Raw genomic sequence first — 12185 nt, 5'->3', positions numbered from 1 at the left:
AAGTTGCTTTCTTTCTGCTTAAAAATATTTGGTGATTTTGCAATTAAGCTTAACTTTCAACACATACATGACTATATACTATTAAATAGAACTCAGAGATTCTTTAGACTACAGAAAAGGGAGTTTGTGTATTATCCCAAAACTAGCTAGAGACACTAATGAACATAGGTCAGGGAGTAACGTGTTTTACAGAGAGCCTCCTAGCAGCTTGTAAGGATGGAATAAAGGGTAGGGGGTGATAGGTAGGGAGACTGGAGTCAGGAAGACCAGTTAAAGGATACTACAGCTCTGGACAAGAGATGGCATGAGCCTAAATTAAGACCATGGCAGGGGGAATGGATCAAAGAGGTTAGCTTTTGTTAGGGTTAGGAGAGGAAATGGAAAGAGTGTTTTCTACTATGATCTGCAGGCAGAAAACATTATACATCAAATCAAGTGCACACATATAAATTTTCTCCAAACAGTTCTTTATTAATAATGGTATCTTCTGATATTGTCACATCAGTTCTATTCTATCGTATTCTTTGAATACTGGGTGCAACCCACTGATTGATTCCATGCTGTAATTGATGAGGAAAAAGAAGCTCAGATTTGGCCATTGAGGTTGCAATAGCAAAAGGACATCAGAGTGGACACGTCTAGTGGGTCACTAGATTCATGAGTCTGGAACTCTGGAAAGGATCTTGGACAGGACTGGGAGCCATGATGTGGAAGAGTTCATCCAGGTCTGTGCAAAGAGAAGAGAGAAAAGAACCAATACAGTGCCCAGGGACCCTCAAAATATTAATGGTAGAAAAGGAGTCCATGAAGAAAAAGGGAAAGAGCTATCTAAGAGGTAAGAGAACTCAATAGAGAATGGAGTCATGAAGATCTAGAAAGGAGAACACTTTGAGAAATAATAATTAACATGACCAAAAGCCAGAGTGGCCTGTATTTCTGAGTGAAATCAGAAATATCACAACATAATAGATTTATTTCAGATTAGTAAGCATGTATTATTTACACACTATAGGGATATGCAAGATGTTACCTCTGTTCACAGCCTCAGAATCCTTCACAGGATGGCACTTCAGGCTGCCAGTGACAGTCAACAAGTGTTGGCCCAAGGGAATGCTACAAAGTTCCCACCCTGAACTTTCCATTTGTTAACTCACTAATGCATAATCTGTACATATGTTCCTAGGAGTAGATTTGGGTACCCCCACAGTTAAGATGTGGTTTCAGAGATGCAAGATTAGGATGTGGTTGACACTCCAAAAGCAGCAGTCTAATGGATTGCTGTGTATTCTATCTTAACAAAAAATATATATAATATTTAATTTAAAAAAGGTTAAAGAAGTTTCGATTTTTAGGTAACTGCTAGGGAGATGGAAACTAACATTTAAAGTAAAAACTAAGAATTTGTCAAAGTCCTGGTCCCTGTCTAGGAGAAAGGGAGCCAGAGCAGACAATGTGAATATATGATTATTAAGATACTGACATCCTTATTTATACTGGGTCCAGTCTCTCATGTATATTCTAAGTAAGTAATTTCACAGTTTGTAGCAGATAGTTCTACATAAGAACAAAGTTTTCATGTTTTAGGTACACAACTGCCTTTTATTGCCACACCTTTTATCCTTACATATATTTCTTTATTCCCACTTAAATTAATATTGCCTTTATTCACTTAATCTTTGCATTCCACTCAGATCATAAGAAATAGTTAATCTATAAAATAAAACTTGAAATATAGCATGAATTGGGAGATTAAGAGGGACCCATTTCAACCACAATTGTATTTTTCTTTTGATGTGTTGCTCAACTGCATCTATTAGCTGAAATCACTTTTGGAGATAATAGTTCGGAAGGAGAAGGCTGGGTATACATGTAGCAGAACCAACCCTATCTGCAGATACTCCTTTTTTTATTTTTTATTTTTAAATTTTATTTAAATGTAAGTTAGTTAACATATAGTGTAATAATGGTTTTAGGAGTAGAATTTAGTGATTCATCACTTACATTTAACAACTAGTGCTCATCCCAACAAATACCAACAAGTGATGGTAACACCCATCACCCATTTAGTACATCTCCCCCACCATCTTCCCTACAGCAACCCTCAGTTTTTTCTCTATATTCAAGTCTCTTATGGTTTGTCTCCCTCTCTGTTTTTATCTTATTTTTCCTTCCCTTTCCCTACGTTCATCTCTTTTGTTTCTTAAATTATACATATGAGTGAAATCATATTATATTTATCATTCTCTGACTGACTTATTTTGCTTAGCATAATACATTCTGGTTCCATCCGCGTTGTTGCAAATGGCAAGATTTCATTCTTTTTGATTGCTGAGTAATACTCCATTGTATATATATATACCACATCTTCTTTATCCATTTGTCAATTGATGGACATTTGGGCTCTTTCCATAATTTGGCTATTGTTGATAGTGCTATTATAAACATTGGGGTGCATGTGCCCCTTCAAATCAGCATTTTTGTATCTTTGGATAAATACCTCATGGTGCAATTTCTGGGTCATAGGGTAGCCCATTTTAAATTTTTTGAGGAACCTCTATACTGTTTTCCAGAGTGGTTGCACCAGTTTGGATTCCCAACAATAATGCAAAAGTGTTTCCCTTTCTCTGTATCCTCGCCAACATCTGTTGTTTCCTGAATTATTAATTTTAGTCACTCTGACTGGTGCAAGGTGGTATCTCAATATTGTTTTGATTGGTATTTCCCTGGTGATGAGTGATGCTGAGCATCTTTTCATGTGTCTGTTAGCCATCCAAATGTCTTCTTTGAAAAAGTGTCTATTCATGTCTTCTGTTCATTTCTTCACTGGAATATTTGCTTTCTGGTGTTGAGTTTGATAAATTTGTTATAGATTTTTGATACTAGCCATTAATCAGATATGTCAATTCCAAATATCTTCTCCCATTCTGTTGGTTGCCTTTTAGTTTTGTCGATTGTTTCCTTTACTGTGCAAAAGCTTTTTATCTTGATGAAATCCCAACAGTTTATTTTTGCTTTTGTTTCTCTTGCCTCCAGAGTCATTTCTAGTAAGAAGTTGCTGTGGCTGAGGTCAAAGAGGTTGCTGTTTGTTTTCTCCTCTAGGATTTTGATGGTTTCCTGTCTCGCATTTGGGTCTTTCATGCTGAGGTCAAAGAGGTTGCTGTTTGTTTTCTCCTCTAGGATTTTGATGGTTTCCTGTCTCGCATTTGGGTCTTTCATCTATTTTGAGTTTATTTTTGTGTATGGTGTAAGAAAGTGGTCCAGGCTCATTCTTCTACATGTTGTTGTCCAGTTTTCCCAACATCATTGGCTGAAAAGACCTGTTTTTCCATTGGATATTCATTCCTGCTTTGTCAAAGATTAGTTGGCCATACATTTATGGGTCCAATCTGGGTTCTCTATTCTGTTCCATTGATCTATGTGCACCATACTGCCTTGGTGATTACAGCTTTGGAATACAGATTGAAGTCCAGAATTGTGCTACCTCCAGTTTTGGTTTTCTTTTGCAACATGATTTTAACTATCCAGGGTCTTTCCTGGTTCCATACAAATTTTAGAATTGTTTGTTCTAGTTCTGTGAAAAATGCTGGTGTTATTTTGGTAGGGATTGCAATGAATGTGTAGATTGCTTTGGACAGTAACAACATTTCAACAATATTTGTTCTTCTGATCCATGAACATGGAATGTTTTTCCATTTCTTTGTGTTTTCTTCAGTTTCTTTTATAAGCTTTCTATAGTTTTCAGTGTATAGATCTTGTACCTGTTTGGTTAGGTTTATTCCTAGGTATTTTATGGTTTTAGGTACAATTGTAAATGGGATAAATTCCTTGATTTCTCTTTCTGCTGCTTCATTATTGGTGTCTAGAAATGCAGCTGATTTCTATATGTTGATTTTATATCCTTTGATATAAATTTTCTGAATTCATGTATCAGTTCTAGCAGTTCTTTGGTGGAGTCTTTTGGGTTTTCCAAACAGAATATCATGTCATCTGCAAAGATCAAATCCTTCCAATTTTGATATCTTCTGTTTCTTTTTGTTGTCTGATTGTTGAGGCTAGGACTTCCAACACTATGTTGTACAACAGTGGTGAGTATAGACATGCTTATTGTGTTCCTGACCTTAGAGGGAAAGCTCTCAGTTTTTCTCCATTAAGGATGATATTAGCTGTAGATCTTTCATATATGATCTTGAGGTATGTTCCTTCTATCCCTACTTTTTGAGGGTTTTTATCAGGAAAGGATGCTGTATTTTGTCAAATGCTTTTTTGCATCTATTGAGAGGATCATGTGGTTCTCATCCTTTCTTTTATTAATGTGATATATTGATTTGTGGATGTTGAACCACCCCTGAAGCTCAAGAATAAACCCCACTTGATCATGGTGATTACTGCTTTTAATGTATTGTTGGATTCCATTTGCTAGTATCTTTTTGAGAATTTTTGCATACATGTTCATCAAGGAGATTGGTCTGTAGTTCTCCTTTTTATTGGAGTCTTTATCTGGTTTTGGGATCAAGGCAATGCTGGTCTCATAGATGACTTTGGAAGTTTTCCCTCCATTTCTATTTTGTGAAATAGCTTCAAGAGAATAGGTGTTAACTCTTCTTTAAGTGTTTGTTAGAATGCCCCTGGAAAGCCATGCAGCCTGGGACCCTTGTTTATTCAGAGATTTTTGATTATTGATTCAATTTCTTTACTGGTTATGGGTCTGTTCAAATTTTCTACTTCTTCCTGTTTCAGTTTTGGTAGGATATGTCTAGGAATTTGTCCATTTCTTCCAGATTGCCCAGTTTGTTGGCATATAATTGCTCATAATGTTCTCTTATTTTTGTTTATATTTCTGCAGTGTTGGTTGTGGTCTCTTTTTGTTAAAATTTTATTTATTTATTTTGAGAGAGAGAAAGAGAGAGAGGAGGGGAAAAGAGAAGGAGAGACAGCATCCCAAACAGGCTCTACATCATCAGTGCAGAGCCTGACATGGGGCTCAGACTCACAAACTGTGAGATTATGACCTGAGCAGAGATCAAGAGTTGGATGCTTAAACAACGACACCACCCAGGCACCCCTCTGCTCTTTCATTCATGATTTTATTTACTTGGGTTCTTTCCTTTTTCTTTTTGATAAATCTAGCTAAGGGTTTATCAATTTTGTTAATTCTTTCAAAGAACCAGCTCCTGGTTTTGTTGATCTGTTCTATTTTTCTTTTAATTTTGATATCATTGATTTCTGCTCTAATGTTTATTATTTCCCTCTTCTGCTGGTTTTGGGCTGTCTTTGATGTTCTTTTTCTAGCTTTTAAGGTGTAAGGTTATGTTGTGTATTTGAGACCTTTCTTCCTTCTTTAGGAAGCCCTGGATTGCTATATACTTCCTTTTTATGACTGCCTTTGCTGCATCCCAGAGGTTTTAGATGGTCATATTTTCCTTTTCATTGGCTGCAATGTACTTTTTAATTTCCTCTTAAATTGTTGTTTAACCCATTCATGCTTTAGTAGGATATTCTTTAATCTCCAAGTGTTTGTGGTCTTTACAATTTTTTTCTTGTTGTTGATTTCAAGTTTCATAGCATTGTGGTCTGAAAATATGCATAGTATGATATCAATATTTTTGTACTTGTTGAGGGCTGATTTGTGACCCAGTATGTGATCTATTTTGGAGAATGTTCCATGTGAACTCAAGAAGAATGTGTATTCTACTGCTTTAGGATTAAATGTTCTGAATATATCTGTTAAGTCCGTCTGCTCCAGTGTGTCATTCAAAGCCATTGTTCCCTTGTTGATTTTCTGCTTAGATGATCTTTCCATTACTATTAGTGGGGTGTTGAAGTCCCCTACTATGATGGTATTGTTACCAATGAGTTTCTTTATGTTTGTTATTAATTGATTTATATATTTGGGTGCTTTAAGTTTTGTGCATAAATATTTATAATTGTTAGATCTTCTTGGTGGATAGATCCCTTAATGATGATATAATGCCCTTTTTCATCTCTTATTCCAGTCTTTGTTTTAAAATCTAGTTTGTCTGATATAACTATGGCTATTCTGGTTTTCCTTTGAGCTCCATTAGTATGATAGATGGTTCTCCATCCTCTTACTTTCAATCTGTAGATGTCTTTAGGTCTAAAATGAGTCTCTTGTCTATATGTAGGCAGCATATAGATGGGTCTTATTTTTTTTTATCCATTGTGATACCCTACATCTTTTTATTGGATCACTTAGTCCATTTAGAGTGATTATTTAAAGTTAATGAATTTATTGCCATTGTGTTGCCTGTACATTTGATGTTTCTGGTGATGTTCTCTGGTCCTTTCTATTCTTTGCTGCTTTTGGTCTTTTTTGTTTTGTTTTGTCTTTTCTCCACTCAAAGAGTCCCTCTTAAAATTTCTTGCGGGGCTGATTTAGTGGTCATGAACTCCTTTATTTTTTCTTTGGGAAAAGAGAAAGGAAAAAAAGTTAAAAATTAAAAATAAAACAAACAAATAAACAAACCAGCAAACAAAGTGAAACCCAAATGAAGTTACATCCAGTTTCCCCTAGAACTGAAACTTTACAGCACACTATAGTACGTAAATTAATAAACAGGTGGAAGGGATTTGTGTTGGTCTTCTGGGGGATATGCCTGGAGGGTTTAGGTGGGCAGGGCTTGGTGTAGTAGCTCTGTTATGCACTTAGTGGTGCTGCTTAGCTTACTGAGGTTGATACATGTGTGCACGCTAGAAGTGAAAATGGCTTCACTCAGCTCCTTAGTCTCTGGTGCAGGAACCCCATACCCTCAACCAGCCCACAATCAAGCATCCTCCTTTGTCTCAAGCTTCTGTCTGATCCTGCCTCTACCCTGTTTGCGTCCAAGCTGCCTGCCTGCCAGGTAGCACTTCCCTCCAGAGTTTTATCTCAAATGGGGCTGTGTGTCTAAACCCCACACTTCAGAAACTCCCATGGCTTTCTGGAGGACTCTCTGGGGGAGGATCTCACTGAGCAATGGCTGGGTGCTGGCTTGCCCCGGAGAATGTTCCTGCTATTGTGCAGTGGCAGACACCCAGAGTTTATGGCAAATCACAACATACAACTGGCACCAGGTTTTGCTGTCCTCTGGCATCTTTGTTCTAATATCATTAAACGTGGCCACTCCCTGGGGTCTGTTGGGACCTATGCCTGTGGGGAGGCCATATGGCTTCTACCAAATGCTATCCAATCAGGGAAACTGCTTCTCTCCATGTCACCCTTCAGACCATGCTGCCTGCTCGTGGGGATTCACCCTACTTTTTCACCAAAGCAATGCCAGGCACTGAGCTTGAAACTTCAGACTCTGAGCTCCACTGTTTATAGAATCTTGGTGGTATTGAAACCCTCTCCTTTCTCTCCTTTAGTGATTTTTGGGGAACAGATTTCTTGTTCAATCCCCTGCGAGTATTTCCCCCCCCCCTCCAGTTACTTTCAAGGGGAGTGCTTTTCTTGTGCGATCCCCATGCACTGCACTCTCTGCCTTTCTCTTTCTCTGTCATTTCTCCATGAAAATGGATCCTTACCCTCTGTGGCTCTATAGCTTTTCTCTCCCCCAATTCACTTCTCCACACCGTGTACCTGCCAAATTCACTGGCTCCAATTATGCAGGGTTGTTGCATTAATTCTCAGATCAATTTCCTGGGTGTTCAAAATGGTTTGATGCTGATCTAGCTGCATTTCAGGGACGAGACAAGCTCAGGGTCCCTTACTACTCCACCATCTTAACTCCCCTAAAAGAATGGGGAGGAATTAATGATCACATAGTGGCTCCATAGGACTGGCATACTCCCATTAGGGGAAAATTTGTTTGTATATTTTATTTCCAGCTGTGAGGTTGGGTTTACATTTACCATGACTTGGCCTCTCTAATGAGTTGTGTTTTTTTTAAATGTTTATTTTTTAAGAGGGGGGGGCATGAGTGGGTGAGGGGCAGAGAGAGAGGGAGACAAGAATCTGAAGCAGGCTCCAGGCTCCAAGCTGTCAGCATAGAACCCGACCAGGGGCTCGAACCTACAGACTGTGAGATCGTGACCTGAGCAGAAGTCAACACTTAACCTACTGAGGCACCCAGGCGCCCCCCCTTTTTTTCTTTTCCCTCTCTGATGGATTTGATCAGCAGATTTAAGTTAAAAACAAAAACAAAAAAATCTCAAACTTTGGCTGCATTTACTGCTTATTTGTATTGATAAATCTCAGGTCCTTTGGTGGGGGAACTAATATCTACCGAGATTGTGCCTCCCTCAATTCAATATTTATTGACTCCTACTATATGCCAGGCATTGTCCTGTATAATCAATGAATACATTAAAATCTCTATTTAATAATCCCTGTTAAGTTGAATTCAATTATTTAGAAGTTATGCTGTGTGGAAATTGATTATGATACGACTTAGCCCCCAAAATGGGATATAAAATGGTATATTATATATGATGTCAGCTCAGCTCAGTGAATTTATATACATTCATAAGCAAGAGAAAAGCCCATTTTCTGGTATAAGCTTAAATTTGCCTCTTTCTTTATGCCTGCTTATGAAAATCAAATATCTCCCATTGCAGTCATTCCTGAACTAGATTCCAAAAGGGAAATTTGAGGGGTTGGAGAATTTAGTACATCATCCTTTTTGCTTAAAAGTTATTTTTTTTAAGCAAGCCTATGCTTGGTACAAAACTAATACACACACACACACACACACACACACACGGATATTCTCGATGTGTATCAATGTGTGGGGTGTGTTTGGGGTCTTTCCCCTAATACTTTAAGGTCAGATACATCTGCATGAAATTCCCAGGGGATAAAAGGGAGGGAGATGCATTAGTGAGTGATCTAACTAGTTTACTTTTCTATAAAAACTCCGTCCTGGACAGTTAGAGATCTCTTTCATTCAGCATGAAGATCTAGAGGTTTCTTTATTCACTCTGAACACGTGAACACCTCCAGAAAAAACTCAAGCTCACCATTTTGCCATTTGCTTGATCTTTTCTTTACAATGTGCCTCAGGAAGGGTAGATGAAAAATTTGAAATATAGTAATAACCCCAAGTCATTTCTGTTTCTTATTACATTGTCTCTTCATTCCACCACATTATTTTTTCAAAGGATCCCCAAGATGCCATTCCCAGAGGAACCATGCTAGCCATTTTCATCACCACTGTTGCCTACATAGGAGTTGCTATTTGTGTAGGTAAGTTGTATGTCTTTGGTGTAAGAATTCCAGAATTACAAGGAGTCTAGTCCTTTTATGTCCAGTGGGCTTTCAATGGATCATAAGTAGAAAGTTTTTTTTAAAGACAACATTTTTATTCCCCTCTGGATGCTTTAGGGGTTTGAATGCAATTAAGCTATAATATAGGTGTCTCGGGGTCAGGGCTAGGATAGAGTTAATAAGATTGTCATTCTGCCTGAACACAAAGAGAATCCAATTTAGCTACTCTAGGTGATAATCCCCCCTGCCAAAGATGTTTTGCAACCACCCAGCACCCACCTCCCTTGTCTTGGGAGGGAGGTGAGAAACAGCCAGAGAGAAGAAGCCAAAAGCAAAACAAGACAAAAACAAAAAGGCTTAGGAAAATATGAAAGATCTAGAATTGATGACTGTATCTCCTCCTTGCACTAACTGTCCCTAATATGGAAATGTCACTGTCACTAGTTGGCAGGAAATCAGAACAAGACCCAGCTGCCAGCAGTGTGGGTGGCCAGCCCCCACATTGCTCAGTGAACAGAAAATATGTGAATGCACCTGCTGTTCCTAAGCTGACTTTCATTCCACCTGGTGCCTGCAGCCACACCTCCTCCTGGTTGGGGGTCACTTCATGCTTATACCATAGTAGGAGAGGAAGCAATGTGGAACATTCAGAGAAGAAAACTCTTTTCTGTGCACTGCACAGAGTATAGTTCCCCACTGCAGAAGCCCGGATGACCATTTTGCTGAAGGGCACATCCCAGTAGTCCTCTACTTAAAGGAAATTGGGGAACTGCATTTATCTTACTTTGGTTTGTGGAGAAAAAAGCAAAACAGTTAACTTAGATTCTTGCTCCTCTCACTGTCTCTTATTTGAGGAAAATGGATAATGTTAGCTATATTGCTGTGGCATTTTCAAGTTTAGTTACATGTAAAGAGATTTTATTCCAATACTTTAGAAAATTGACACATTTTTAAATGACATTGAAATCACCTTAAGTTAAATTTCCCAAATGGTTTTCTGTCTCACATGAAGTAAAAATGAAGGAATGAGTAAAGTTATAGACCTGATTTCAGAGAATCTTTCAGTTTTTGCCTGGGGCGGAAAATCTGTTTCTATACTTTTCCCTGGAGAGGAGGATAGTCGTGAGGTCTATAGCCTGTCATTAGTTATGGTTCATGGCTTGGCTTCACTGAAATTTGGGGAGTTGTATAATGCAGAAGCCAAAATATATGATTCAGAAAAGTCAGCTCAACATAAAAGAACAAAGCATAAAGGTAAAATCTAGAATGGATAGTTTTGCTTGGTAACCAACATCCATGATTTCAACTGTTTAAGCAGTCCTGTCATGTTATGTTTACTGTGGTGGGGAGAGAATGGGCCTTGTATGAATTGCATCACCAGAGAAAGATTACCACCTGACAGGGTACCTGTCACTGAGACCTCTCTTGAAGTTAATAGCAAGGGATGATGACTCCTACTGTCTGGAGTTGGAATTGCAGAATGAACAGTTTCATTGGTTGGGATTTAGTTTGCAAAACATGTATCCTTCAGGTGGTTCAGAAAAGTTTCTACATATTTCCCATGTATAGTCATATATTTCAATAATCCTATCAAATACATAGTGACAGAGATTATAGTTATAAAATTCCTAAGGAAAGTCAGTGATTAAAATATCTATCAAGAATCTTTAAAAAGTTCATAACTCCATTTCTAGGAATCTACCCTAGAGAAATATGTTGAAATATGGAAGGAAATTTTGTGTACAAAGATGTTCATAATAGAATGTTTATAGTAGAAAATAACAGAAATACCAAAATGTATAAAAATAATGGAATACACTGATATTTGATAGAATATTATTTGACCATTAATAGTACCAAGGAAATCTTAATATTTTATCTCCCATTTCTTTATTATTTAAACCATTAAAATTCTATATAAAGTAGAATTATAGCTATGTTTAAATAATTATGAAAGGACTATCATTAGTTGAAAACAAGGGCTCAGTTCTCTTAATTACCGGAATTCAATAATGCTACCCCTTGGTTCTCTCACCGTTGAGAAAATAAATCTTTCTACCTGCAAAACACCTGATCAGTAGTACCAAGCCAGATATATGAATCGAATACATATTATATGCAAAGCATTGCCATGTGCATTTCAGAAAGTAATAGGGTTCCAACCCCAAGTGTCTTAAAGAGGTAGGTGAAAGCTTGGACTTAAAGCACCCAAGGCAGTGGAAGTGGCAGCTTGTTAGAGACAGGGGGCGCTCTCAAGCCTCTGAGAATGGGAACCTCCAGGTACCTGATCCCAGAATGACAAGAGAGGATGGCAATGGACCTGCTCAGACTCAAAGTAAACTATGATTTCAGAAGAAAACCTTATAGGGGGCAGAACACTTATAAAGAAATGACAAGCCATGGTTGTTTCCCCAGGAGCCTGTGTGGTCCGAGATGCCACTGGAAGCATGAATGACACAATCATTTCTGGGATGAACTGCAATGGTTCAGCAGCCTGTGGGTTGGGCTACGACTTCTCAAGATGTCGGCATGAACCATGTGAATATGGGCTGATGAACAATTTCCAGGTTTGAATGGCCAAAAAAAAAAAAAAAAAGTTGATTGTATTTTCATTTGTACAATGTCATGTGGAGTATAATGAAACTTCTGACTTTGCAAATGATTGATTGTGGATCCATTTGAATTCAGCAAGGAACAATTCATGAGTGAGGGAAGGGAACCCTATAGGCATTATGTAGTGGTAAATCCTGTGGTTACGTTTACTGTGGTGGGAAGAGAATGGGCCCTTGTATGAATTGCATTACCAGAGAAAGATTACCACCTGACATTATGCATCTTCCAATCAATTATGAAAGATTCCGTGGCGGGGAGAAGGAGAGACTTAGATAGTTAGCACTTGGAATGCACATTGTGCATGGACTTCAGTTTAAGAAAGGGCCCCAATGTGGTCCTGGAGTGCCTGCAAAACAAGGCCAAGAAGGAA

General features: G+C 38.1%; 1 protein-coding gene across 3 annotated transcripts in view; it reads left to right on the top strand.

The window, feature by feature from the left end:
• Positions 1 to 12185, top strand: part of SLC12A1 (solute carrier family 12 member 1) — a 100879-nt gene that overhangs the window by 36831 nt on the left and 51863 nt on the right. For all 3 annotated transcript variants that reach the window (XM_007081816.3, XM_007081815.3, XM_015537424.2), the window contains exons 9-10: positions 9097 to 9181; positions 11618 to 11769. In XM_007081816.3, the coding sequence (XP_007081878.2) occupies positions 9097 to 9181; positions 11618 to 11769 (237 nt within the window). The remainder of the gene's footprint in view (positions 1 to 9096; positions 9182 to 11617; positions 11770 to 12185) is intronic.

Source organism: Panthera tigris, chromosome B3 (assembly GCF_018350195.1).
Source record: "Panthera tigris isolate Pti1 chromosome B3, P.tigris_Pti1_mat1.1, whole genome shotgun sequence".
NCBI lineage: Eukaryota > Metazoa > Chordata > Mammalia > Carnivora > Felidae > Panthera > Panthera tigris.
The sequence above is the reverse complement of the archived record's forward strand: the minus strand, read 5'-3'. Positions and strand labels throughout refer to the sequence as shown.